We start from the raw sequence: 26,735 nt of genomic DNA, 5'->3' as shown, positions 1-26,735 counted from the left end.
TATATAGAATTATTGGGGATATTGTAACAACAGAATAGAAACATCTGGCTGCTGCAGAGCAGTTCCCAGTCTGTTAATGAGCTAATTGTGGCTGGCTGTTATTTTTATTAATGTTTTATGAAGTGGCAATTATGGCAAATCTCCATGTCAAACCAACCTAAGATTCATCAGAAATCATTTTATAAACAGCCCCACATGCAAAAATGTTAGGGAGTGGAAGTCAGACTTCTTTCATGTTGCCATTACAACTTCAAGTATGTTGATTCACAAGCTCCTTTTCCTGCTTTCAAATCCATTCTCAGGTATACAATGCTGGTACACAGCTAAGATGTGAAAAAGCAAAGAAATGTACAGGCTTCGGCAGCCCACGGGACACAGTCCTTGCTGAGGGCCACATTCCAGGATTGGGTGGGGCCACAGGTGGAAGTGGACAGAGCAATAAATATAAATGTTATCATTGGCTGGTTTCTACACATACACACCCTTCTCTATTGCCTATCCAGATAGACGAGATTTCACCAGAAGTCAGCCCCACCACCACCACCCCGAAGTATTTTACTGCCAAATGTTGCAATATGATGTACACATGCTTGCCTTCCACATCAGATTTCATTAAAGAAAAAGAACGTTGAATCAATTTCCAAACAAAAAATATATAAATTGTATCTAGAAGTCTGTTTTGTATCTAGGGGGGTGGATACAGAAAACCTAGACAAGAACTGGGTACCAATAATAAATGTGTATCATTCATAGTTTCCCGGGTATGATGGGTAAATCAAGCATAGTGCAGTCATAACATCATTAGAAAAAAGAAAGTAGGTCAACCCTTAACAGACACTCCTGAAGCATCTCTGGAAAATTTGCTGTTGTGTATCTTTCACAGCTTAGCAGCACCCCATGCATGTAAAGCACCAATCAGTCCATGGTGACAGCTGGGAACGTATTGATGACATCACCTTGCCCTAGTACACATTCCCTGCCTACAAACAAGGCACAAACAGAGTGCTGGAAAGAGTCTACAGTGGCTCCCTGTCAGAAACTTCCCATGGCCCAGTAGTGAGGAGGCTTGCATTTAGAAACTTGAGGCTACTCAGGAGAAAGGTTTTTAAGTATGACTGGGATGCTAATTCCCCGCTCACAAACAGCCCTAATAACATTGCACATGACACCTTAACACTTGCTTTTTGCAAGTCGGTGGAAAGGGAGCTTCTCTGATAAAGCAGACTGGGTGCTGCATCGTTTGTATGAATATTTTTATAATGTAATTTTGTGCTTTGCTTTTCTTGAAATCACTTTAAGACTTTCCGTTGTGTGAACCAATACATTAATTTAGTAAGCGAAACAGCTTTAATTAACAGACCATGCCTTCACAAGTCAAAGCTCACCTTCTGGGCATCCTGCTAGCAATAATAATCTTTAGGCATAGAAAAGCATAGGTGCTGGAACTAGAGGCACAAGTTTCTTCTGGTCAGTATCCTATCTGCTAAGCTACAACATCAGACAGAAGGGAGATTCATACTGAGGATGTGCAAGTTATACTGACTACATGTAATAAACAGAAATGCACAAAACTAGGTATAACTTGGGAGTTCATTTCACTTTTCAAATGTGATAACTCTGAGAAAGTTTGTTACTGCTGGTTTACAGCAAAGTGGAAAACAAAGCAGCCAAAGAATTCAAGATGCAAAAAAGAAGTATTCAGTAGGTCCACTTCATTGGGTAGACCATCACTGTAGACTGTAGACCATCACAGATTGTTTTAATCCCTAAAACATATGTTAGGCTTACCTTGTCATACATCCTGTTCAGCAGTCTTGGCACAACAGGAAATATGGTGGGACGCAGTGCTTTCATATCATCAGACAGTAGGCGAATGTCCCCTTGGAAGAACCCAATTTGCCCGCCATGGCAATACACTACAGACTGTGATGGGAAAGGCAGAAAAAAATAAATTTAATTTAATCACATAAATAGTGACTATTCTTCCCGCTCATTTAAACAATGCTTTCTTAAGCATTATATGGATGTTTATGAATAGCTCTCCTTGATCTGGGTCATTTAGTATGGGTCATTTGGTCATAATGTTAAGATCTCAGCTGTGTGATTGGGATCGGGTTTGGATTGGCAGGCCCCAACATCGGAGGAGGAAACTGAAAGGAGACCTGAATGGTGAGATCAGGCGTTGCTAGACAGGGAATCTGGAGCCTAGGGTGCAGTATTGCTGCCTAGAAGCAGCTGCCACCTTCGCAGAAGGGAGCAGACCCACCCACCCTGAAGGAGCACGTGGTTGCAATTCTGACATTCCTACAAAGTGAGTGACTCTTGTGAGTGAGTGAGCATGCCATGCCTTTAAAAGGTTACTGGGTGGGGCATGAAACCTGTCGGGACATCTTTGTTGCTTCCATCCAGTTCTGAAAGTATTCCCTGATTCCTGAACTCTTTGTCTTCTGCTGACCTTGTACCATTACTTGCCTGAATAAACATCTCTTCTTACTCACACATTAGGGTTTCTGTGTGTTGGGTGGGAGCCAGGACACCTACATGCAAAGGGTCTTGTACTTTTCCCAGTATATGTTAGCATAGACAATGTAATATGTGAACCAGATGATTTATGAACTGGCAGCAGCTACTATCATTATGGTGCTTGTGAAAACTGCCTCTCCGGTTGTTAATTTCTGTAGGGGAGTACTCAATGCTGCCTGTCCATTGACAGAAGGAATATCTCAGCAGAACGGGATAGGGAGGCATTTTTCTCCTCCCCACCCCCAAATCTGTTCTCAAGAGTTGTGCAATGTCTAGCCTCTCTCAGAAAATAGTATGTTATTATTTAACCTCTGGGCCTTTCCGTTCTTTTGCATGGTAACTGGATTAATCTCAAATTTATATAAAAGTTTCTTCAAAAGAGACCTTTATTTGTTGATATTTGTTTCCTTGCTAAAGGAAAACCACACTTGGTGCTGTGATTCAGGCTCTGTTGGGGACAGTTTTCTTCAGACCCAGCTTTAAGTCAGTGGAATAAAAGAATGTTCATTCAGTCATGTATAAGTCCACTAGCAATTTCAACACTAGTTTTGGAGCAGTCAGAATCCTGTTATGCTGCAACAGACAGGCTCTGCAGCAGCTGGAAGTTGGGAGACATAGTCTGGGGTGGGGAGGTGCAAAAGAACTGGGGCTTGAAAATTCCCCCTGTCAAATAGCCCATGGCATTTCTGGAGTGTAAGTGTTTTTACTTTTATAGTAGACAGGCCGTAGTTGCAAACCACATTGCAGCCACTGAATCCACGGTAAAACCCAAACCATAGGCAAACTCGGCCCTCCAGATGTTTTGGGACTATAACTCCCATCATCCCTGACCATTGGTCCTTTTAGCTAGGGATGATGGGAGTTGTAGTCCCAAAAACATCTGGAGGGCCGAGTTTGCCTATGCCTGCCTCAGGCTCTTCCGTCTCCTCCCCTTTCTTACTTCCATGCAGCCATGAGAAGGAGTTCAAAAGCCTTCACTTTTGGTTAAGCGCTGTTTCCCATGTTGCCTAAACCTAGAGCTGTTCTTAATGTTAACTATGGTTAGTTTAAACAATGCAGCTTCAGAAACTATGCTTTGAACTGGGCTTGTGGAAATGGACCATGTTGAAATCACTCCTTTTCTCAGCTATACAGAGGAGGAGTGTGTAAGCCTGACACTGCAGCTCAGTGCAGCTTATGCGCATCATGCTAAACTACAGTTTAGTGTGGCATACAAATGTGACCATTAGCAGACTCATTGATCAAGGGGAATTAGTGGACTTCCGCTGACACTAAGACCTTACCTGTACCATTCTCTCAAACATGTGTGCTAAAGGCAAATAGGAAATGTGTGCATCCTCATATGTAGGAGACCACTGACTCTGGAAAAAAAACAAAAACAAGGAGCCCCGCAAGGCCCGGGTCAGTCTAGACAGGTTTCTTACCTGGATCACTCTTTCAAACATGTGAGCCAAAGGCAGGAAGGAGATGAGCACATCGTCCTGTCTCGGAAAGATCACTTTCTGCAGATGAAGGGCATGGGAGACAGAAAGGAAAGAAACACTGACAGGAAGACACAACAAGAAAGTCATAAAACAATAAAAAAGAAAAATGGCACCAAGAGGAGCAAAAGGGGTAAAGATTATTAAGCGAGAAAAAAGAGAACAGTGTTTGAAGTAATGCGTTAGGCCACAACACCAATGGAACTATGTTAGCAGGAGTGGTGAAGAACACAGGGACGTATGCAGAGAGCGCTCTCCGCTGCGCAGAGCATGTGCGGAGAGCTGGGTGGTGAGCATGCCCTTCGACCAATGCGCTTGGGCTTCATGTCCTCTGTCCTTGACACTTCTGTTGCCCTGTGATATTCCAAGGTAAGGCATAGCTCTTTTCTCCTGCAAAGGTGTCTGGTTGCTAAACAACAAAGCCGAGTGCCAACATTCACCTGAATTGGGAGCATGGGAAGCCACAATCTATCGCTCTGCACTGACTGGATGCAGATTTCCAGACTGTCAGGCAGGAGTCCTCCACAGCCCTGCAGGCAGATGCTGGGAATTGAACCAAGGACCTTTTGCATGCAAAGTGTGTCCGGCACCACTCGGCTACAGCAGATCTTTTTTGCACACCTTGTATGCCAAATGATTTAAACTTTATTTCCAAATACCCATTTGAGCATTAGTACAGCTCAAGACCAGAAGATTGGATCATAAGGTTGACAGGATCCTCACCTCTCCCTGGCAGGATTCTTTTGCCACTAATAAGCTACCTGGTAAGCAGGACTGTGGCTCGGTGCTAGAACCTATGTGCTTTGCTTGCAAAAAGTTCCAGGTCCAATCCCTGGTATTTCCAGGTAGGGCTGGAAAAGATTCCTGTTTGAAATTCTGGAGAGCTGCTGCCAGTCTGTGTTAGATACTGAGACAGACAGACCAATGGTCGGACTCAGTTTATAAGACAACTTCCTATGTTCTTCAATAGAAATGTAGCAGGTGACACTTTGCGGGGATACAAAGGCAATTTGATAACCAAAATTTAATAGATTAGACTTTTCCTACCAGGCAGCTTGGCATAGAAATCCTACTAGGGAGAGAAAAAGAAGGCAACCTTATGAACTAATCTTGCAGACTTAAAAGTATTAGACGCCTGCTATGGCTTAAATCGGCACTTGGATATCAACTTTAAATGATAATGTAACATTAGTTAATACCCAGCAGATTTTTGCTACCATGATCACAAAGTTTTCTCACTGGAAGAGGCCATCTTTTTATCTTCCTCTCTTTTGTTCAATTTTTTTTTTTAAAGGAAAGTGAGTTTGATCTGCATTATCCATAAGGACACTTGAAGGGTAATTAACGTGGAATTAAACTGCTACGGAATTGTAAGCCCAGCCCGTAACACTAAACATGCTCACGAATGGCAAAAAGAATTAAGCTACCAACCTTGAACCTACTATTTATTTATTTAGGCTATGGAAATCATGGCAAACTAACTGAAACGACAGTGATCATAAATCACACATCTAAAATGTGGAGTGGTGTTTCTAATCCTGTTTAGTGATTCTAAGAACAGGACTATATAAAGTAACTTCCTTCTGGATGCATTCATCCAGGAACGGAGAGACTGATGGCACATGTTCCTCAATTGTACTAAACTTTCATGAACAGTCCAACACATTCTTGCTAAGGCTGGACAAATCCTTTGATGTAACAATGCTTTGATGTAGGATAATTTGATCCTATTTTTACAACCCATCATTGATTCTAGGTTCTCATTTAACCTCCAAAGACATTACATTATTTCAGATTCAAACTAAGAAGAGCAATGCACAGAAGGAATCACCTGTGGTTACATTTTACAATTACATTTCCTTCTCATATTACGGTGATAACTCCTCACAGTCTTACAGGAGATTATATCCATGTAAGCCCCTATAAATTATGACTTACATAAATACAGAAGCTGACAGCGTGGTAGGCCTCTGCCACTCAGCTGAAGTTCCTCTGACTGAGTCGCTGCTGCATACTAGGATGGAGAGGGGAAGGAGCAAGATGCCACTAAGATCAGCACAGTGCCAACATGCCTGCAGAACTAATACAGTGCTCCTGCTGGTGCATTTGCACTGTACTGCCTTGCCACTGTCCCTCATCATCATGGTATGCAGTAGTGATTCAGCTGGAGGGAGGTCAGGTGAGTGGCACAGCCCCACCATGCTTCCTGCTACTGCATTAATTGTAGGACCCATGCTTTAAGAAAGCAAAAGTCAACCAGTTAGAAGAGTTGGTAAATACAATGGGAAGGACTATCAGTGCACCTAATAAGGCACTGCACGAGACTGAGGTTTTTCAGCAATGCAGATGAAGCTTTACTGTAGGAAACACATTTATGGTATATACTCCAATCTGGAGTACAGAGAGAGAGAGACAGACAAGAGAATGATGGAAAATGACATTCCTATTGGCAATTCTTCCAGAGCACAAAGAGAAGAAGCGTTCAAAGTTCTGTGACCCATTTTAGGCAACACGGACTGCTATCTCATTTTGAAGCTGAGGACACACTGCTCAGCCCTGATTTGCTTCCCTCTTTCCAAAATATTTCTAACTTTATCCTCAAGTTGGGATGTTACCCTTATACAAAAGAGGATAAAGACTTGAACAAAATTCTGAAACCTTTTCTAGGAGGAAAAAGACTCACTGACCGTTGTAGGCTAGTATCTTAACTGATACTTGAATTATTTTGATGGATCTGGAGATTTCAGCATCCTGCAAAAAAACACTCAACCCAGCTCTGTTTGAAAGAGTATCACCAGATGCACCAAGGCAAGGAGGACCTCTCAAAAAGACAGTTTCACATCCGGTAGCTGTTCCCACATCAAAGTAACCGATTCACCGCATGTTACACATTCTGCTGATTTTTTTTTGCAACATAAATAAATCAGATAGAATATTCACCTCTGTTACTTTCAAAAAACCTGAAAAATCAGCAACCACATTCCCATGAGTCAGCATAGCACCTTTAGGGTTACCTGGAGAATGGAAGAAGAAAAATACATCAAAGGAACACTTAAGAGTTTCCGAAGTTGAATTAAAGGGATTTCCCGTTTCTTTTTCTGAACCAAAGCATAATACGGAGATGAGGAACCTGCAGCATGCCAGACGTTTCTGGACTCTCGCCTTCCATCAGCCCCAGCCAGCAGGACCAATGGTCAGGGATGATGGGAGGAGTCCAGCAAAACCTGAAGCACCACAGGTTCTCCACCACTGATAAAATGGAACCACCTCAGTGACCCAAACTGAGCTCTGTGCATACATTTGAAATCCCAGCACAGCTGTAGTTAAATCAGGATTCCCTTCCGTTATGCCTATCATGCAGATGAAATTCTGTGAACACTATTGTCATAAACAAGTTTGTCATGGAAAGAGTGAAGGGAAGATTATAGGTGGTATATAAGGGAGACAACCAGCACCACTGAACTCTCTCAGGAAACTGCCTCTGGATTATATACAGTGAGCCATAAAAGGATGCACATTCTCAGCTGATTTGTTGAGCACTTTAACAATTTAAGATGCTTTAATTGCACTAGTTTTAAAGAAAGCACACTCATGGAAGGGAGGTGTAAAAAGCCCCGTGTGTAACCACAAAACAAACCTCCAGGGACCACCAGCAATGGACCTTTTCCATTCCCTGAGGAATACTTTTCTATCTGGTGTTGAAAGAGGGCACAATAAGCTTTTCCTCCAAGGGGCCTCATTTTGAAGTATTTAAAGTATCATTAAAATGAACATGCTTGCTCCTGGACTACCTTGAAAAGCAAACAGCTTTTAAATGCTTTCAAAGGTTTGTGTGTTATAGCTATATATATCTCAAACCATTACTTCAGTATTGCTTAAGACGCCCACTGGGATTTCTCCAAAGCAATCCATTTGGTTTTTTTGTGAGGAATATGGGAGGCAGCACCATCTTGCCCCTTGCCTCAGGCAGCAACATGTTTTTGGCCAGAATTTTGTCCATAAGTGACATCTAAATTAGCAGCAATGGATCTATCATCAATTGTGTTAATACAATAACCGTGTTAACTAAAACTGCGTAGCTTGGCCCAACACCTGTAGGGCAAGTCAGAAGTGTATGTGCATATATGGGAAGAATGTACCCCAAGGTAAAGAATAGGGTTGGTTTCCGAATCTCTGATTTGGACTGTGTCTCACACCCTAGATAGTCCCCGACTGATGTTTAGACTAGCAATGATAATTATTTTTATTTAAAACATTTAGGGCTATTTTGTATGGCGTACTTCCATTCACAGAAGGCTCTTTGATCCACTGAAGGCTTCAATGAAGAGGAGCGATGTTCACAAATTTCCCTTTTCTCCTACAGCCATTGCACCCTCCCTCCTGCTGTCCTGGAGGGTCCCAAGCATATTTAGGCTTCAATTTCTAGTGTTGCCACCTCAACATGGCAGGAAGCAGGAAGAGAAGTCATGTTGAAGGCAAAAATGGTTTCCTGCCAGGAGAAGGAACCTAGCTCTCCAGCTGCCCCAGGCTTGCTCACTCATTCATTCTCTCTCCTCTCACACAGCCACAACTAGATCAGCAGATTCCACTTCCACTTTAGATTAATTGTGGTTTAGCATTTAATACTGAACCCTAAAACTGTGCTTTGTCTTAACCATGGTTGGTAAAAACAAACCAGCTTCATAAACTATTCATTATGTTTGTTTATTTTTCTACATTTACAGCTCACCTTTCTTTCATCATGGAACCCAAGCCAGTGTACATGTGGTTCTCTACATGTGGTTCACCCAGCCAGGCACTGACCAGAGCTGCACTTGCTTAGCTTCAGCAAGGTGGTTGCATGATTTGCCCTCAGACCAGGAAGCTAAACTATGCCCTGAAGCTGGCTTACTTTTGCTAACTATATTTAAGATTAACCACAGAATGTCTGTGTTTGGACAATCTGGAAAGCTGTGCTTAATTGCTATGGTGTAGCATTATGTCTGAACTAGACCGGTGTATTGCACAACTCATACAAGAGCAAAAGCATGCTGTGGAAAACATCACACTGACATTGTTAAATGTAAATGTGCAATGCAAACAGCAGCACCCAGCCACCTGGAGCCCTTCCATCAGATCCAGATCAAAACCAGCACACAATCTAAATGCCTAGGGAAAAATTCCATTGCTCAGTGGCCAGGAAGTGGGTCAGGAAGTGGAACCAGAGTCTGTACACACTTAGCCTAACACACACTAGGAGCATTTTAAATTCCAAAAACTTAATATGCAAAACACACAGAGTTCTTGTTAAAAGAGTTTTTGTCCTACAGTTAATAACTAATAAAATAATTGATCTTCATTGCCACTAGTGACTGTTTCAGCATCTTTGGCAGTAGCTAAAAAGACTCAATCAAGAAGGTTTTTTTTAAAAAAAATATTGTTAGGTTCACAGATTAATATCCCAGTACGTTTCCAAGCACAATTCAAAGTGTTGGTGCTGACCTTTAAAGCCCTAAACGGCCTCGGTCCTGTATACCTAAAGGAGCGTCTCCACCTCCATCATTCTGCCCGGACACTGAGGTCCAGCGCCGAGGGCCTTCTGGCGGTTCCCTCACTGTGAGAAGCCATGTTACAGGGAACTAGGCAGAGGGCCTTCTCGGTAGTGACACCCGCCTTGTGGAACGCCCTCCCACCAGATGTCAAAGAGAAAAATAACTACCAAACTTTTAGAAGACATCTGAAGGCAGCCATGTTTAGGGAAGCTTTTAATGTTTAATAGGTTATTGTATTTTAGTGTTTTGTTGGAAGCCGCCGGAGATGGGCGGGGTATAAATAAAATAATAATAATAATAATAATAATAATAATAATAATAATAATAAAAATTATTATTATTATTATAAAAGTGAATTTCTGAGAAAGGAGAAGAAATGTAAAGATTATTTGTGTTATATTTTATGCCTTGCCTCAAACAAGAAAAACTCAGCTTCTTCAGTCATGGCAATTCATAACTTTTTTTCTTTGGGGGTGGCCGTGTCCAACCTCAACTCTTATGTCTTGCCACTATAGAATACAGTATCACTTTATCATTTGTCATCTTACTGGAATCAGTTATTCCAACCCTGTCAGAATTAATGTCATAAAAATTAGTAGATAGCTTCTTGGATCACTTGGTTGCAACCACTTGGTTATGGCAGGTTTTCAGAAGGGACATTTGGCACAGTTTTGAAAGAACTGTCACAATCATCATACAATGTTCTTTGCCCTCTTTGTTTTCTATCAAAGTCAATTCCTAAGAGGGGCTAGTAAGGTTATGGTGGTGGACAATATGCCTGCATCCTCTGGTTGGAAAGGCTTAAGGAGAAAGATACAAGCAGAGATTTTTTTTTCAGGGCGGCAGCATTTCATTGTTTCTGTTATCTTTAGTTTTCTATTGCTTTTTTAAAAATATTTTATTAAGGATTTTCTTGTTTTACAGAGGTAAGTGTAATGCCTCGTATTTTTTCCCCCATGTAACATTTTTACAAATCCGTTTCATTTGTTGAGGCATTAGGGGGAGAAGAAAAAAAAGAATAAAAGAAAGGGGAGGGAGGGAGGGGAGATGGATGGGGGTGGGGTCGGGTGGCGGTGTTTCTATTATGCTTAATGTATGTAGAGTTTGGTGTCAGCGTTGCTTGTGTTGTTCACTTGTGTTCCTTTGGTGGTGAGAGAGGTTGGGGTTGGCCTAGGGTGTGATTGTTTGTTTGTGATTGGCTGTGGTGATCTTTGTTTTCGTGTGTGAGGTGGGTGGGTGTTTTGGATCAGGTTAGCCATATTGATTTGTATGCTGTTGGTGGATTATTGTCATTGTCCTGCTGGGCTGTGTTTTCTATTGCTTTTTATTTACTTTGCTGCTGGGTAACATTGGATGCTGACTAAGTTACTCAGGATAAAGCCCATGGATATTGCTAGTGATCTGTTTGTAGTTCTCATTCTGCCCTGCTAGAAAATAAGGAGGGATTGGCTTCATGGTTAAAATAATCAGAAGCCGCAAACAGGAGTTGTTATATATTTTTTACATTAGTGAACATTTCAAGTGATAAGAAACTTTGGCTCATTAGCTGTAATGGTTCAGCTAGGCTGACTTTTATTTTTTAATAGTAAACTTAATAAGCAATGTTAAACTAAAACTAGTGATATTCTCAGAGAATTCTGCATACATGTTTCTATTATTTTTCAAAACGCAATGCATAAATTTAAGTAACTGACAAAGCAGCAGTTTATCCGTTTATCATCTGCCAGTGTACTACAATTTGTATAGTAGTATATTTTCATATCCTTTCTGGTATATATGTAATATGTTTTAAAATATATACATAACTTAAATTTACATACATCTGATATCTATTTACATATTATTTTAATGGAATCAAAATGCTTTTCTGTACAATGTCACCATTATTAAGGCCCAAGGAAAACTGTTGCAAAACTGGTAAAGTTTACCTGTAGTGCCACTAGTAAAACAGACTATTGATAGATCTTCTGGTCGAGGAGGCTAGAAAAGTCATGGAAGAAAAAGAAATGTCTTAGTTCATTTATTTTACTTATTTATATGATTTACACCCCAGCCTTCCTTCCCAAGGAGAGCAGGGAGCTCCTTGTACATTGCTTATCCATTTTTAACCTTACAGTGCAGGTTTGAGAGAAATTATTATGCTTTCCCACTGTGTGAATTCCTTGTCCCTCCGGCCAAAGTATTTTGTTCCAAGCATACGAAGCAGATGACTTTCTTTGAATAACTTGTCATGCAGGAGTGCTGGGCTGCAATCATATGCACACATAGCTGGTACTAAGTCCCATTGGATGCAATGGGACTTACCTCTGAGTAAGAGATTGTACTCAGGGCTGGCCACTTGAGGGAAATCATAAATTGGTGCCCTCAGCTCCCTCCTCCTCTGTCACCTGAGGCGACTGGGAGTGGTGCAGGGAAGCCCCAGCACATTGAAGGTGTCAAGGGAGGAAAAAATAGAGTCTGCAGAGGAGCAGGCAGTGGCAGAGGGACCTTCGCCCTCAGGGGCAACTGGGATGGCAGTAACTCCTATCTGCAGCCAGAGGAGCAGCAGAAAAGGTATGCGAAGGATCTGCTGCCAGCCTGCGGCCTCAGCACGGCTAATTAACAAGCCGATCCTGTTTGTACTGTTAGTTTAAGTGATTCCCAGCCTTCTAGCTGTTCAGGTGCTGCTGTCTGAACTTAGGTAGTTGGGAAGTTGTGATGGCCTGGGATTCGGACTCGGAGGCTGAACCTGAGGAATCCCAGCCTGCACTGGAGTCCCCACCTCCAGAACCAGCTGAGCTGGGGCTGGGGCTTGAGCCTGAAGGGTCCTCACCTGTGCTGGATCCGCAGGTGCAGGCACCAGCTGAGTCAGCTCTGGCTCCTGAGGTGATGGAGGACCCATCGCCTGCAGGTGCTCCACTCTCAGTTCCGTCAGGGAAGCTGAGGTTGCCTCTGTGTCCGGTAACCCTCCAGCCTCTCCTGAGCTGCAGAGGCTCAGGGCAGAAAGGCGGAGGGAACTAAGTTCCCACAGGAGAAGTGCTCGCCTCCAGGCCAGGAGAGGCGAGTCACCTGTGGACCGGGGCCACCATATGCCTCGGGGCAGATAAAAGCCAGCCAGCCCCAGTCCCAGGTTGCGGGAGCAACATTGTTGGTAGCCTGTTCCTGCTCTTCTGCCAGAGTTCCTGACCTCACCCGACTCCCTACCTTGGACCCCGCTTCAGCTCTGACAGACAGCCTCCATACCACACCCTTGACCTCAGACTGGACTCGGACCTCGCTGCACGGTTAACCCTCGGGACCAGCACAGTAGTAGGTGCCCAGCACATTCATTTCCTCAGAGTTCACTGCTTTATTTTTTTCTCAGCTTATACTTCATGTGAGAAAAACTCAGAATTTTTAATTTCTGCCCTACAGTGGATCACTTTGTAGTCTCTGATCATATTGAATGTTTAAGCACTCAATTTGTTTACCCAGGGTGCTTTGTAATGAAGAAGGGGCCTTTGTAATTACTGTTTCGGTGGCCACCTCTAGCATGTAGTTCGGCTAGGCACTTATCTGTACTAGACTATATTTACCAAGTGTCTTACCTCCTCCTCCAAAGCAAATTTCCCTTCCCCCATCTTACTGCACATCTTAATACACAGCAAGAAACGTGGCCAATTGTGCTTTTCACAAGTAACTTGGATTCTATTTAAAACCACATGGTACTTAAATATGAGAATCATCTACAAAGACCCCTGCACCAGCTTTCATTAAAACAAATGGGCCATGCACAAGGACAGAGACAGGTTGTTCTGCAGCTTTCATTCATTTCAGTTATGCTTGCACCGGGGACGTTTGTGGTAAATTGTGCTCATTGTTGATGAGGAACTGTTCAGTGTGGAATAAAAGGGATTATACTCACTACAGGGGCACGCCAACTTTCTCGACCACAGTCCTGAAAGGATTTAATAAAAAGGAGAACAATTTAATATATGTGGATTGGCCAAAGGCCTTTAGCCCTGCTGCAGGAAGGTGGCTAACCTGGTGCCCATTAGATGTTGCTGGAATATCATCCTTGACCATTGGCCATGCTGGCTGGGGGTGATGGAAGTTTGAGTCCCAACAACATCTGGAAGGCCAGAGGTTAGCCACCCATGCTATAGCCTGTGGATTGGCCCACTTTCTTGAGTCACCAGGGCTACGCTTTCTGCAGATGCCTTTCTGCAGTGTGCCTCTCATTTGCTTGTGTCATGTTTTAATATCAGATGGCGACAAATAAGAGGAAAAACTGTTTGTACAATGAAAAGCATGGACATAAAAAATAATCATCTCTTATTATTATTACTTTGGCCATCTTTGATTGTCCATCAGTGCATTTTATACTTGTGCTAGTCTTGACAAGTCTTCACACACACACACACACACACACACACACACACACACTATGATGGCATATCACATAACTTTAATTTGTTATAATTCTGTGGAACTGCTGCTTAACTGCATAAACAGTGTAACGTGAGATCAGTTAAACAGTGCATAAGAACCTTACCTCTACTTCCTGCATAGCCTGGATTTGAACTCCGCACTTTTGCCCTCTTTCTTTAAGATCCTTCTCAAAAGGGTCCATCAAAATAATGAATTTCAAGCCCGGAGTTTGTTTTTTCTCTACATTTTCTAAGAGGACTCTGGCTTTTTCAGGCTTATCACAAACTACTATAGAAATATCAGCTAAACACAACAAGAAACAAACAGAAAATAAGTTTGAAAAAATTGCAGTGTCAACACATTTCTCTTTTTAAAAAATCATAATCCGCCCTCCACTGAAATTTGTCACTGACCACTATACAAAGAGATATAGGAATGCAGAGGAGCCTTTTCTGTGGTGGCCTCCCATCTGTGAAATGCCCTCCCACCCTTTACAGGAAGAAGCAGCACCAACATTGTTATCATTTCAATGCACAGCTTAAGGTTTATTCATTTGCCTATGCATTTTAAGTGCTTTATGTTGATTCACCTACTCTGGTTTTTAACTGACTTTTTTGTTCATTGGTGCATTTTGGTATGCCTTGCTGTTGCTTATTTTATTATTTGGTTGGCTGGCTTTTATTTAATTGGTGATGTCCAACTGAGTCATATTCAGAATAGAGCACTGAAATCAATGGTCTTAAGTGGATGGATTTTTTTGGAGTATGACCAGACCAGATGTTTTGTACTTCACCCTGGTCGATACAGCGGAATAGCTCAAATAAACAAAATTTAACAGCTCTTGCTTTTCCAGGCTCATCAACCACACTTGCTTTCTTCTGTGGATCTTGATTTCAATATTTTAAAATTTTAGTTTTCAACTTGTTCTCCTAGTTTTCAACTTGTTCTTCATCTTCTGGCCTGACTCTCCCCATGGCTGAATGTGCCCTACTTTATAAATGTCATGAGCCACTTTGGGGTCTTTGGGCAAAAAGCAGGATACAAATAACACACTCTTACACACATTTTATGACAGTTTTCCTTTGGAAATACTGGTATACACCTTCAATTGCTTTAGTATTTATAAAGAAAGGGAGCAGAGAGATTGATCTTTTCTGATGGGAAATGATTATTGCCAGAAAAAAAGCCCAAACGAAAAATGGAAGTGCAGGTGTTCTGGTACCATATTGCCAGTGGATGACTGCTGAAATGAACTAGTGTTACCCTGGAACTCCAAAAAGGAAACGATTACAGAGCCACAACTAGACTCTGTTGATACTAGTGCTTAGTGTTCAAATTTCACCTTGGGTATCTTCTGAAGTGCATTCAAAGGTATGAATTTGACAGGTTAGGGCTGATTGCCCTGCTGAAATTTGAATAGCTTTTTTTTTTTTTTGTAGGGAATGAGGACTTGGTAAAGGATCTTAAAAAGATGCAGTATTTGAATATTAACACTAAAAGTACCTATTAAATATCACAATGTTGATATTGGCTTGACAACCTACACAATAAAACACACAGTCAACCAAACTGCCCTAGGGTAGCTTGGTTGGCTATATCATCCTGCCAAGGAGTACCATTATATATCAGTCGTGTGATAAAACAACCACCTGTAACCTCCCAGTCAGTCTTTTGTGTGTGTGCAAGACCTTCTGTTTTCCTCTTCTAACATTTCACTAGAAAGTGAGGATTCAGAAGTGAAGCGATTCTTATTGGTGAAATAATGCTCCCTTTGAACAGCCAAAACAGTTGCTGTTTTACATAGCAAAAATAGCTTTCTATGAAGCTATTTACTCACAATGAATCTACATTTCTTTTTACCTGTGTTGATAATATAACGAATGGCTCCAGGGCCTAACGTATCATACAGGGGAACCACAACCATGGAATAGGTATAGCAAGCCAGCTCAGAAATGATCCACTGGAAGGAGATTATGAAAGGTATAAGTTACAGTTTGCAATAAATATGAATAAAATGTGAAGTTGGAGATAAGGCTCTGGTTTTCTTGAAGCTCACCTCTGGCCGGTTTTGTGCAAAAACCCCAATAAACTGACTTGCTGATGGTTTGCACCCCTTTTGGAGTAAACCTGATCCCAATGCTTCTGCTCTTTCGGCAACCTGAAAGTAAAAGAAAACACTTAAGGAGAATTAACAGAGGATCATCTTGCACATTGCATTAGGCAAATCCAATAATATTCTTAACAGGGATTTTGTGTTTGTCTGTTCACAAACAGCTCTTATAGTGTATGGGCACTTCCAAAGAGGAGTTTAGGTAAAGGTAACGGGACCCCTGACCGTTAGGTCCAGTCGCAGACGACTCTGGGATTGCGGCACTCATCTTGCTTTCTTGGCCGAGGGAGCCATAAGGAGACATAAAGGGTGGGTGCCACCACACTAAAGGCTCCATTCAAACATGGTGCGGAACAGATCTCCTGATAAGATGATGTCTGCAAGAGGGCCCTGCCCTGCAGAACACAGTGAGCTCAATGCAAACCTAAACTAAATGCATAAAGGTAAAGGGACCCCTGACCATTAGGTCCAGTCGTGACCGACTCAGGTTGCGGTGCTCATCTCGCTTTATTGGCCGAGGGAGTCGGCGCACAGCTTCCGGGTCATGTGGCCAGCATGACTAAGCCGCTTATGGTGAACCAGAGCAGCGCACGGAAACACCGTTTACCTTCCCGCCAGAGCGGTACCTATTTATCTAGCAAACGGGAGCTCACCCCGTCACAGGGATTCGAACCGCCGACCTTCTGATCAGCAAGCCCTAGGCTCTGTGGTTTAACCCACAGCGCCACCCGCGTCTCATAAAGAGCTGTTTACTGTGAACCAAAGAAGAATGGCAACTTAAGTTGACAGAATATGCACAACTTGCAGACTTAACATATAGAATAAGAGAACAAGAAGAGCATACATTTAAAGAAGATTGGAAAACAGTTATTGAATATATGAGAAATAATTGTGTACAGCTGAAAACACTGGCAGCATTAAGATAAATTAAACAGTGTAAATAACTTTTGATGGATGCAATAATGGAATACTGATTGGTATAGTTTTTGTAAAATATACGGGGATTTATGATATCTAAAATGAACACACACACACACACACACATGTTTACTGTGAATTTGGTGGTTCTCATGCATGGAAGTTTTGAGCAGCATCCACACAACATCATATTCATCAAAATGCTGTCCCATATTGTTTTCCCATTAAATAATTTGATTTTAACCTCCCTCCCTTCAGAAATAGTAAATCTAGATGTCAGGGAACTGCCATCAGCTCAGAGGCGAGAGGTGGAAGGGCAGTTGGGTTACAGGGAGCCTCCGAAGATCGTGCAAAGCACCTTTCCTCTGGCGAGGAGGGAAACCCCGCCTCCAGTGGGGAAGTGATGCAGGGCTCAGAAGATGCTAGAAAGAGCCGCAACACCGGGCCTGAGCAAAGCAGGGGGGAGGCAGATCCCCCTTTGCCCACGCCCTCTCTGCGCAGTCAGTTTACGTGCAGAGAGGGGAGGCATAGGATAGGGGTCAAAAGACTGCTATGCTAGGGAAAGTTTAAGGATCGCCCACTCCCAGATTCTGCTAGCGACTGAGCAGACATAGACTTGAGACGCTCTGCACTGTAAATGTTCTGTACAGATATTAAAGCCTTGAAAAGACCAGTGGGAGTCTTGCCTGTTCGCTCTCGACCAACCGCACCGGCAGACACACATAACACCAGATAAAATTGGAAAGGAGGTATGGGATGTCATCTTAATGAGGACAATATCATATGGACACTACAGAAACCTTCCATATGTGAGCATTACTAAGTTCACAACAAACTGCTGCGTGGAAGGAACACATATTCCACAAGAGCAATAATTCAAAAACCCTCTTCTAATGTTGTTGTTCTATTAAGAAAAATATAACATGAACCTCACCTCTTTATAGGTCAACCACTGGTAAGGCTGTTTTGGTTTCCTGAATCCTAAGCAGGGGCCATTTTCTAAAGAAAAACAGATGAAATGAGCTATAAGAACCAAAATTCTTTCCCAAAAAGATGGTTAATAATGCACTTCCTGGCAGCCTGAGTGCTCCTCAGCAGGACAGCAGGCCTAAAAATAAACCATTGTTATTATCAAGGTCAGGGTGTATGTCAGCAATCCAGGAGTTCATACAGAGAACCATCAAATGCAAACAGAAGCTATCTTGTCTAATGGAATATTGCATTCTGTAAGTTCCCTCAAGGACCATTCAGCGTTCTCATTTAGAAATGAGAAGGTGACTGTGACATTAAGCACCTCCACTGCCTTATTAATATATCTAGACTCTAGAGGGCTGCATCATCATTATCTGATTGATACTTCCATTCTAAAGGTCACCTCCCATTGGTTCAGTTTGCTTTGGCAGAAGGGAAAATAAGAAAAACCTCCATCTAACAAGAACAAAATACTGCATATTTTTCAGGAGGGATGGAAGGGAGGGCTATATGAGGTGTGATTATAACATCAGACTTATGCTAAAGGTTGGTAGAATTGTTATAGCATGATTTTAGCTCCTCCCGGAATTAGCGATATTATCTCTTTTGCTTCAGAACAGAGTAATTTATACTCTGATTACTGTTCACCCAAAGAGGGGGTGCCAGAAAGCAGACACACACAATTAATACTGCTAGATGCTGAAGCTGTTTGAACCAATGTGCAAGGGTTGCAATATCAATTGCAGTGAACAATTTGGACCACCACCTCGTTTTCTAGATCCCAAACTGCTTCCAGCCCATTGCAGTTTCCAATCTTGGTCAACATCAAAGTTCACTTCACAACTGGCCTCTTACAGAAACTGAGCCAACAGCCCCCTGTGGGTCTAGTAGGAAGTTCAGGCGAGAGGATGAACATTATGATCTACAAGTCCACATTAACACTTCCAAATACTTACCAGATATATTAAAACCCCTTCTAAAAACCTCATACATGGTCCTTGCATCATCATAGTAGTGGGTTAGCAGTTGGGAGCTGTCACCTATTACAGATCTCCGTGCACCATCCCAGCCCTACAGTGAAACAGCACAGACAATGGGAGATCAGGAGTTTGGCCCTTAGAGTCACATTACAGTTACTCAGACAAAGTTCTTAAAGCCAGTACAGACTCTGAGACAGTTTAAAGAAAGCTATGCTAAACACTCCTTAATCCCCAATACAAACAGACATGCAGCCTACACCTACACATAGCTTCATTTGCTCACATTGATCCCTTCTTGTCCCTGGTTTCTCCACCACCGCCCTTTTCACGTCTTTCCGGCAAGACTGTCAAGATCCTAAAGAATGTGAGAGTTGACATGCCTGGCTACGTCCCTTTTGTCAATTTACAGTAGCACTATTTGGGCGTTTAGCTGTGCTCATGTGTAAGCAATCACACAGTGCGGAGTGGGGAGGGCACTGCTAAGCCCCTCCTCTCTAGCATGGCATCTCTGTTCTACGAACAACTCTTCCAAGAGTTGCAAAAGTCTGTAGCACGGAGCTTCCTCTTCTCACGCAGGCCGCCTGCTTGATTTAAAACCCAGATTGTGCAACTGCTTACACATGCGGATGCTTGGATTGTGCTACAGAATAAATAGTGTCAGCATGATCGCTCAAAGGCCAAATAGCATACAAGCATGCGCTTTCAGGAGCCTCAGCTGTAGGAGAGCATGTGGATGGATATATCAATCTACGTTACCTTCAAAGCTACATGTTACGGTGCAGTGAAAACATAATTGCTTGCTAAAAGTTTCTATTTATGCTTCGTTTATGCATAACATTACAGAACATTCCAAACCTGCAATTTTGCTGTATTGATTTTTCTGAATTCTTGTTTTGTACAATGTGCTTTCAAAATACTCTTACCGCTGGCTGCAGAAATGCTCCCTGTGGACACTTGCATGGAATTAAATGTATATTTCATGAGTCTTGCTGCATCATTCATGTTACTCACAAAGAAGTCAGTTGGAGGGGGGGTACTGTTCTATACACAGCTGTGTGCCTCAACCTTTAAAACAGTTGATTTTCCCCTACTCACCTTTGACAGTGTCTCTTTATGTAGTTGAACACTGGCATGATGTGAATTTTGTGGCCTACTATCTCATTTCTAATGTAGTGGGAAAATTTTAATTGTCTCCTTATTTTATACATCAAAGAGTAGCCTAAAGTTTCAATCAAAATTTTCCTGAACTTTCCTTTTTCAAATAAAATGAATAAATCCACTGATCAGCCTGGATATTATTATTATTATTATTATTATTATTATTATTATTAGATGGTCGTCCTCCAGATCGGTTGAAGAAAATACCAGGTTTAGGTATGGCTGATCCTTGTGATTAGTGGACTTGAAAAAAACTAGATCTCATCATTACAGCTCAGAGACAATGTATTCTTAATTATTCCTCTGTGTTGACTTCTGCCCCTTCAGTATTTTCATTCTGAATTCCTTTCTCCAATTGGCTTACTGCATGGTTGCTTGGTGATTTCTCAGAGTAGGGGAAAAAGCTTCATGTATCACTGGTTGAGCAGTCCATTTGCCTCAGCAATCCCTCATAAGCCCATGTGATAAAACCACTTCAACACCCACCGTGCCCAAGTAGTTTGTTTTCAGCTGTCTCAAAATTATATGTTTGGATAACACTAAGTAACCCCAAAAGCATAAAGGATTAGAGTGCACAATTACTATAGGTAAGTTTTTGTATGGACTTTAAAAATAAAATAATGAGGGGTTTTTGAGTACCATAACACGAATCTCAATAGTATAATTACCTTGCTTTGTCTAGGCTTTTACAAATATGTCTCCAAGGATTAAAAACATGTTACAAACAAGAACAATGGCAAGGGGACTGTATTGCATCATTAATTTTTCAGAAAACAAACATGTAAATATTTCATTAATATTTAGGCAGCTAGATATCCCATGTTTTATCATTTTCGATGAAGGTCAGCACAAAAAAACACTTTGCTCCACAGAACTGGAATTCAGTCCAGCAAGTGCTTTCTTGAAAGTGCTTGTTCATCACAAACAAACATATTTTTAAAAATAAGATATCAAAGTAATACCAAGCTAATGAAATATTCAGTAATTATTTGGATTAAGGCATTTTTGCTGCAAAAACAAATATGTGGTTGAGAGGCGCACGTGGCAGTAATCTGCAGACAAGCAGGCCATACTAAGTTTGTTCTGATATATTAGTATCCAGAGGAAAACTCAAAAACCACTTTGGACAAGCCATTCTGTTAAAATCAATTGTACTGTCACAACGTTTAAGATTGCTGCCTATGAATATTGTAAAAAATCAATGATGTAAGAGCCATGCTGCCTACTAATGAAAAAAGCGCAGCAAAAACACAGCAACAACTTTTCATAAAGTCCAACTCTTGTTTTTTGTAAAGAGCATAAAGACTCACCTCAACTTCTTCTGATTGCATCAGGAGGTCACATGGTGGTTTCACTGCTTTTGGCCGGCTGGCCAACCAGTAAGCAACAACAGCTGCAAAGGCACCAATGCCAACCAAGGTAGCAGCCGGCAAACTTCGGAAAAACTGACTGAAGTCTTCAAACTCTGGAAGCCGCAGGTTCCTGAGGATCTCTTGCGCTTGCATCTTTTCAAAGATTGAAATGGCAACTTCTGCAGAACCCAATGGAGAAACAATGAATTAGTTCACAGCAGGGTCAAAAGACAGAGGACCCCAAAGGTGGGATTTTTTAGGACCGATCTTAAAGGATCTTCCCAAGCTCCCAGTACATTTCCGAGAACAATTCAAAGTGTTGGTGCTGACCTTTGAAGCCCTAAATGGCCTCAGCCCAGTATACCTGAAGGAGCGTCTCCACCTCTATCGTTTAGCCCAGACATGGAGGTCCTCCTCCAAGGGTCTTCTGCTGATTCCCTCACCGCAAGAAATAAAGTTACAGGGAACCAGGCAGAAGGCCTTCTCGGTAGTGATGCCCTCCATGTGGAACGCTTTCCCTTCAGATGTCAAGGACCATCTTCTCCTTCACCTCAGGAGCCAAGGGTCTTGTGCCAGCCCCGGCCAGCACTGACTCAGATTGGGCCTTGACACCCACCCACAGTGCATTTTGCTTCATAATATTTCCGGGGTGGGGGAGATGAAATGGGACACTTGCAACTAGTGTGCCACTTTCTGTGGCCAAAGTAAAATATCAACCAGCTCATGGTTGCTATGCCTCTCCTATAACTATAGTCTTATTAAGAAAACAACAACTGAAAATGCCCACACAAAAGCTGCTTCCAGCAAGAGAAGGGCTCGGTGCTTACTTAAAGATTTCATTTCAAATATCATTAAGCCTCAATAACAACCTCATGATGACATGACATCACAGCATGTTGAAAACAAAAGCAAGTCTGTGAGAAGCAGCAAATCCCTGAGTTATGAAAACCCTTAATAGAAAATTTAGACCAGAACTAAAGCCCTAACACTTTCAGTGTACATCTTTGAGAATGCTTAAAACCTGCTTGTTTACTTGCCTCCACTTTGAGCACCCTTGAAGAAGTTATAAGAAACCATTTTTTTAATCATAAAGCTGTAGCTTAATTTCCTGCCAACAGACATCAGAACATAGGGTGCTTATTGTTTTGTTTGGTGCAGTGAGTAATATGCTGGTATATAGCAAAACTCAGGTGGCATTAGGCAAACTACAGCCATCACTTCAGGTCCAATAGACTACAATAGCTTTCCAGAGAGCAACAGGACACAGGGCTGCTACTGCCACAGCAAATCTATTTCACAGAGAAGCGCCACAGTAGTACTTTACTGAGAGGACACACAATTAAAATGCACCCAACATAAGCCCACTAGTTCATCCTGCAACAACCACAAGCTCACCTATGCTTGTCCCTTCAGCGAAGGCAAGGCCAGCTCCCAGAAAGACAGTTTCAGAAATGACAAATCGCTCCAGTGGGTCATTGGTTTCATGTTCAGTGATGGAACAGAGATAATTATCCAACGGCATTGCCAGCCACAAGGAGAGTTCTGAATATCTTTGAAGAGAGGGTGTAGCTATGTCTATGTCTCTGTCTGTCTGTCTGTCTGTCTGTTGCGCTCTCTCTCTCATTAAGCTCACAATGTTCCGTTTTGTTTGTTTGGAAATTTTCCAAGCTCTTTGGCTTTATCCCTCTGTGTAATGGTTTGTAAATAATCAAGCGTAGAAGTCAGGAATTCATTCTAGCTTTTGTGCATAGCATTCTGAAGTACAAGATAGGAAGCTATTAGAGGAGTTGGGGAAGTATGAGCACTGCAGATTATGTTCTCACAACATGTGTGGTAGCAACCCAGTTTCTGGGTTGCATACTTTCAGGCTGCCTGTGGGAACTCTCATGCCTGAATGCTATTTCATGGGAGGGGGCAGGAATATCTGCACACAGAAAAAACAACCATTGTCTTTTTTCTGATGTACTAATTTTCCATGTTCATGTGTTATCTTTTCCTATTCAGGAAATATTCGGGCACCCACTAGCTATCTATTATTATTAATAATAAATAATTAAATTTAGTAGATGCCTTCTCTCACTAAAGGCAATTCAAGGCATCTTTACAAAAACAAAACAAAATGACAAACAGCAAAATAGCTTGTATCTAAAGTGGAACAAGCCAGAAGTAGGGTTTTATCACATCTGCTTTTTGTAAAACTAGGCTCAGGTTCCTTTAAGGAACCTGTTTTTATTTTGATTATGTATTTTTTTGTTTTTATATTGTGATTTTATCCAGTGAACTGCTCTGAGAACTGAGAGTATAGGGCAGTATACAAATTTAATAGAAGAAGAAGAAGAAGAAGAAGAAGAAGAAGAAGAAGAAGAAGAAGAAGAAGAAGACGACGACGACTGGAACATGGTTGCAATTTAAACTTGCATGCCCAGGCCCAGTAAGTCCACTGCTGATGTAAACAGTTTGTGGGCAGGCTCAATTAAAACTCAATGGCTTGCAGAGGCCATGATGATCCCTGCCAGCCACTGGACCCAGAGCAGAGCACCCTGGCATGATGGCAGACTGTGCTGATACACAATAGTCATACCATGTTTATTGAAAGGTGAGAGGGCTTTGTAAACAATAACCTTCATAATCCAGGTTGTTAATATAAGTGCTAATAGTTTCTCCGTAGGTTTGGGCTGGCAATAGTGGCAGGGCTGGAATTTACAGGATTTGCAAAAATAGTAGAAATGGAAGGATCAGATTGGCAGATCATATAACAGTGATAAAACACCATGCAGCTCACCTAGCTTACAGCTGACGTGAAAGACCCAGAAGCTGAATGAAACAAGGAAAGGAGAATAGACAGTCAACATGAGTTGTGGGTGTAACCACTGCAAGGGGTAGGAAGAAACTGGAAACTTTCCTTCCTTTAATTTCATTATGTCCACATATTTTAGGATCTAAGCCAATATTTGTGCAATTTGCCTGCTTTGAAGCAGTGACTCAGTACCATTTGGCAGCACAGATTCAGACAATTATGATTCCTATTTTCTCTAAGTAGATTTGGGTTAAAGTAAATTCTATGCATTGTGATTATCGCTCTGGTAAAGTATTTAATTTTCATTGCCGCAGATTTATCACCATATAGAATCATAGAATTGTAGAGTTGGAATGGACTCGAACACACAACCTTGAGATTAAGAGTCTCATGCTCTATTGACTGAGCTATCACACCGTAAACCATACAATTAGTTATTGGTTGCTTCAGGATGTGCATTTATTCTGTGACCCACCCTGAGACCTGTGGGTATAGAGCGGTATTTAAATTCAATAAATAAATAAAATAAAATAAAGCCCTAAGAGTGTGTGATAATTAATCCTTTCCTGAACTTTTCTTGTCACCTATAGGCTTATTTTGTTCTACATCCAGGCCTTTCATTAACATCACTACTGGATCTCTAGAGCCAACAGCTCCCACTGAATAAGCACTGCAGCATTTATACAAAACAGAAAATATTACATTCAGCAAGCAAGAGAGGGTGCTATAAACCGACCTACATTGATGTAATGATGGCTCAGTTGTGGTCTGACCTTACAGCTCCTATGCTTTAGCCCTGTGCAGGTGTTTACATGGAAAACAGTGTGTGAACTTGGTATATATGAACCTGCCTGACACAGAGTCAGATCCTTCGTAATCTAACCCAATATAATCTGATGCAGCAGCTCTCAAGGGCCTTTTCCCATCAAAAGGCTACTTCATCCTTTTTAAACTGTATATGTCCTGAATTGAACCTGGGGCATTCTGTACACACAGCATGTGTTCTACTATTAAACTATGCCTACTCCTGATTCAATGGCACTCCTTGGCATACAACTCATGTGGATGAAACCAAATGCCTGTAGGCTCCCTATGCACAACTTACCCTGCCAATATTGTTCAGGTGCAGGCCTGTGCACAAACAACCAAGGGTGAGACCAGCTACTGGCTCCTCCCCACAATGCATTCATTTTCATACTTCAGCAGGACCTCTGAGTGAAGTGTGGAGATGAGTGATCTCAGATGTGGAGCAGGAGAAACTATTTCACTATCTAAGGAGTCCCCTCAACAATCAATGAGTGTGATATCTGTTCAAGAAGTGCTACAAATTTCTCAAGCCCTTAATAATAATCTGACTGGGTTACCCCAGCCACTCTGGGTGGCTTCCAACAAATTAAACACAATAAGACATCAAACACTAAAAACTTCCCTGAATTTTAAGGAGACTGTGGAAGTCTTCTAGGATTCACATTAGGGTGTGAAACAAGATATCCAGTTCCATTTACTTCACAGAGTTCTTTAAAAGAATAAGGACGCAATCTTATTCAAGTCCCTCCCTACCATGGACTCAGGAACTCCTAGACCTAGACCTGAAGTCTTCTTTGGTTGCACTGGTAACTTCTGGTAGACTGGGACCAGTCCTTGGACAAAGAGAGGAAATAGCCTACTGGTGATCAGACCAAACTACCTGATAAATGGCATGCCATGACTGGCATTTTGGATGCTGTATTTCCCCAAAAAGCAGATGTGTCAGGGAAGCAATTAGAATCAGGGCCATGGCTCACAGAGGAATGGCATTGGCCAGAGGCAGTGGGTCACAAGATAAAACTACCACAAATTACTCCAGAGAGGTCACTACATTTTGTAAGGCCTTTGTTTTACAAGAATAGTGAATCTGAGTGGCTTATACTGTCAGTCCCTCATGCTTTTCTGCAGCATCCAAAACAGAACTTTCAGTCTCCCCCTACTACATGCACTACGATCATGGGTAGGAGAAACAAGCATTTTGTTTTGGCCATTACAGAGAAGGATGAGAACAAGGAGGGTGAGGCACTTCTCTAAATATTTCCAGCTACTCTGCACATACAAGATTCATCCAGTGTGATTAACAATTTCCCTCCTACCTACTGTTATGGCTCTCTTTCCCCAATTCTGCTTTAGTAGGCGTGGAAATTGCATCCAGTGGGAAGAGAATGACTACACAGGGCAGAAGAGTGTTGGTGGAAAGTCTGTTTGCTCTTTTATTGAAAGGAGATGTTTCTCGTGCTGGAAACACTCTACAATGAAAACCAAAAGGTTGCACAGCATGAATATGACCTTATCTTGGATACTGACAAATTCTGTGGCCTGTTGATGTTGGTGGTGATAGTGGCGGTGTTTTTAACGAATCCCCCAGCCATGGCAGCTTTAAAAAATAATTTTGTTTTGCACTATTAGAGGTCTTTCCTAGCTGTTTGCTCTAATAAGCCTGGCATATATGAGGAGCCTAGTGTGTGAAGAAAGGTTTGGTAAAGTTGCACCTTTT

General features: G+C 41.9%; 1 protein-coding gene across 9 annotated transcripts in view; it reads right to left on the bottom strand.

Annotated features, from left to right (window-relative positions):
* ACSL6 (acyl-CoA synthetase long chain family member 6) overlaps positions 1 to 26,735 on the bottom strand; it is an 80,068-nt gene that overhangs the window by 14,096 nt on the left and 39,237 nt on the right. For 7 of the 9 annotated variants that reach the window (XM_053376772.1, XM_053376774.1, XM_053376778.1 and 4 more), the window contains exons 2-12: positions 21,373 to 21,593; positions 18,881 to 18,995; positions 17,887 to 17,951; positions 15,981 to 16,082; positions 15,785 to 15,884; positions 14,049 to 14,227; positions 13,419 to 13,451; positions 11,464 to 11,515; positions 6,945 to 7,018; positions 3,807 to 3,884; positions 1,789 to 1,923 (exon numbers count right to left, since the gene is read on the bottom strand). In XM_053376772.1, coding sequence (XP_053232747.1) covers positions 1,789 to 1,923; positions 3,807 to 3,884; positions 6,945 to 7,018; positions 11,464 to 11,515; positions 13,419 to 13,451; positions 14,049 to 14,227; positions 15,785 to 15,884; positions 15,981 to 16,082; positions 17,887 to 17,951; positions 18,881 to 18,995; positions 21,373 to 21,593 — 1,154 coding nt within the window. Of the gene's footprint in view, positions 1 to 1,788; positions 1,924 to 3,806; positions 3,885 to 3,947; positions 4,026 to 6,944; positions 7,019 to 11,463; positions 11,516 to 13,418; positions 13,452 to 14,048; positions 14,228 to 15,784; positions 15,885 to 15,980; positions 16,083 to 17,886; positions 17,952 to 18,880; positions 18,996 to 21,372; positions 21,594 to 26,735 lie in introns of all 9 variants that reach the window. The other 2 variants (XM_053376780.1, XM_053376773.1) reach the window with 2 other exon arrangements.

Source organism: Podarcis raffonei, chromosome 2 (assembly GCF_027172205.1).
Source record: "Podarcis raffonei isolate rPodRaf1 chromosome 2, rPodRaf1.pri, whole genome shotgun sequence".
Lineage (NCBI taxonomy): Eukaryota > Metazoa > Chordata > Lepidosauria > Squamata > Lacertidae > Podarcis > Podarcis raffonei.
Note: the sequence above shows the minus strand (reverse complement) of the source record. Positions and strands in the feature narration are given on the sequence as shown.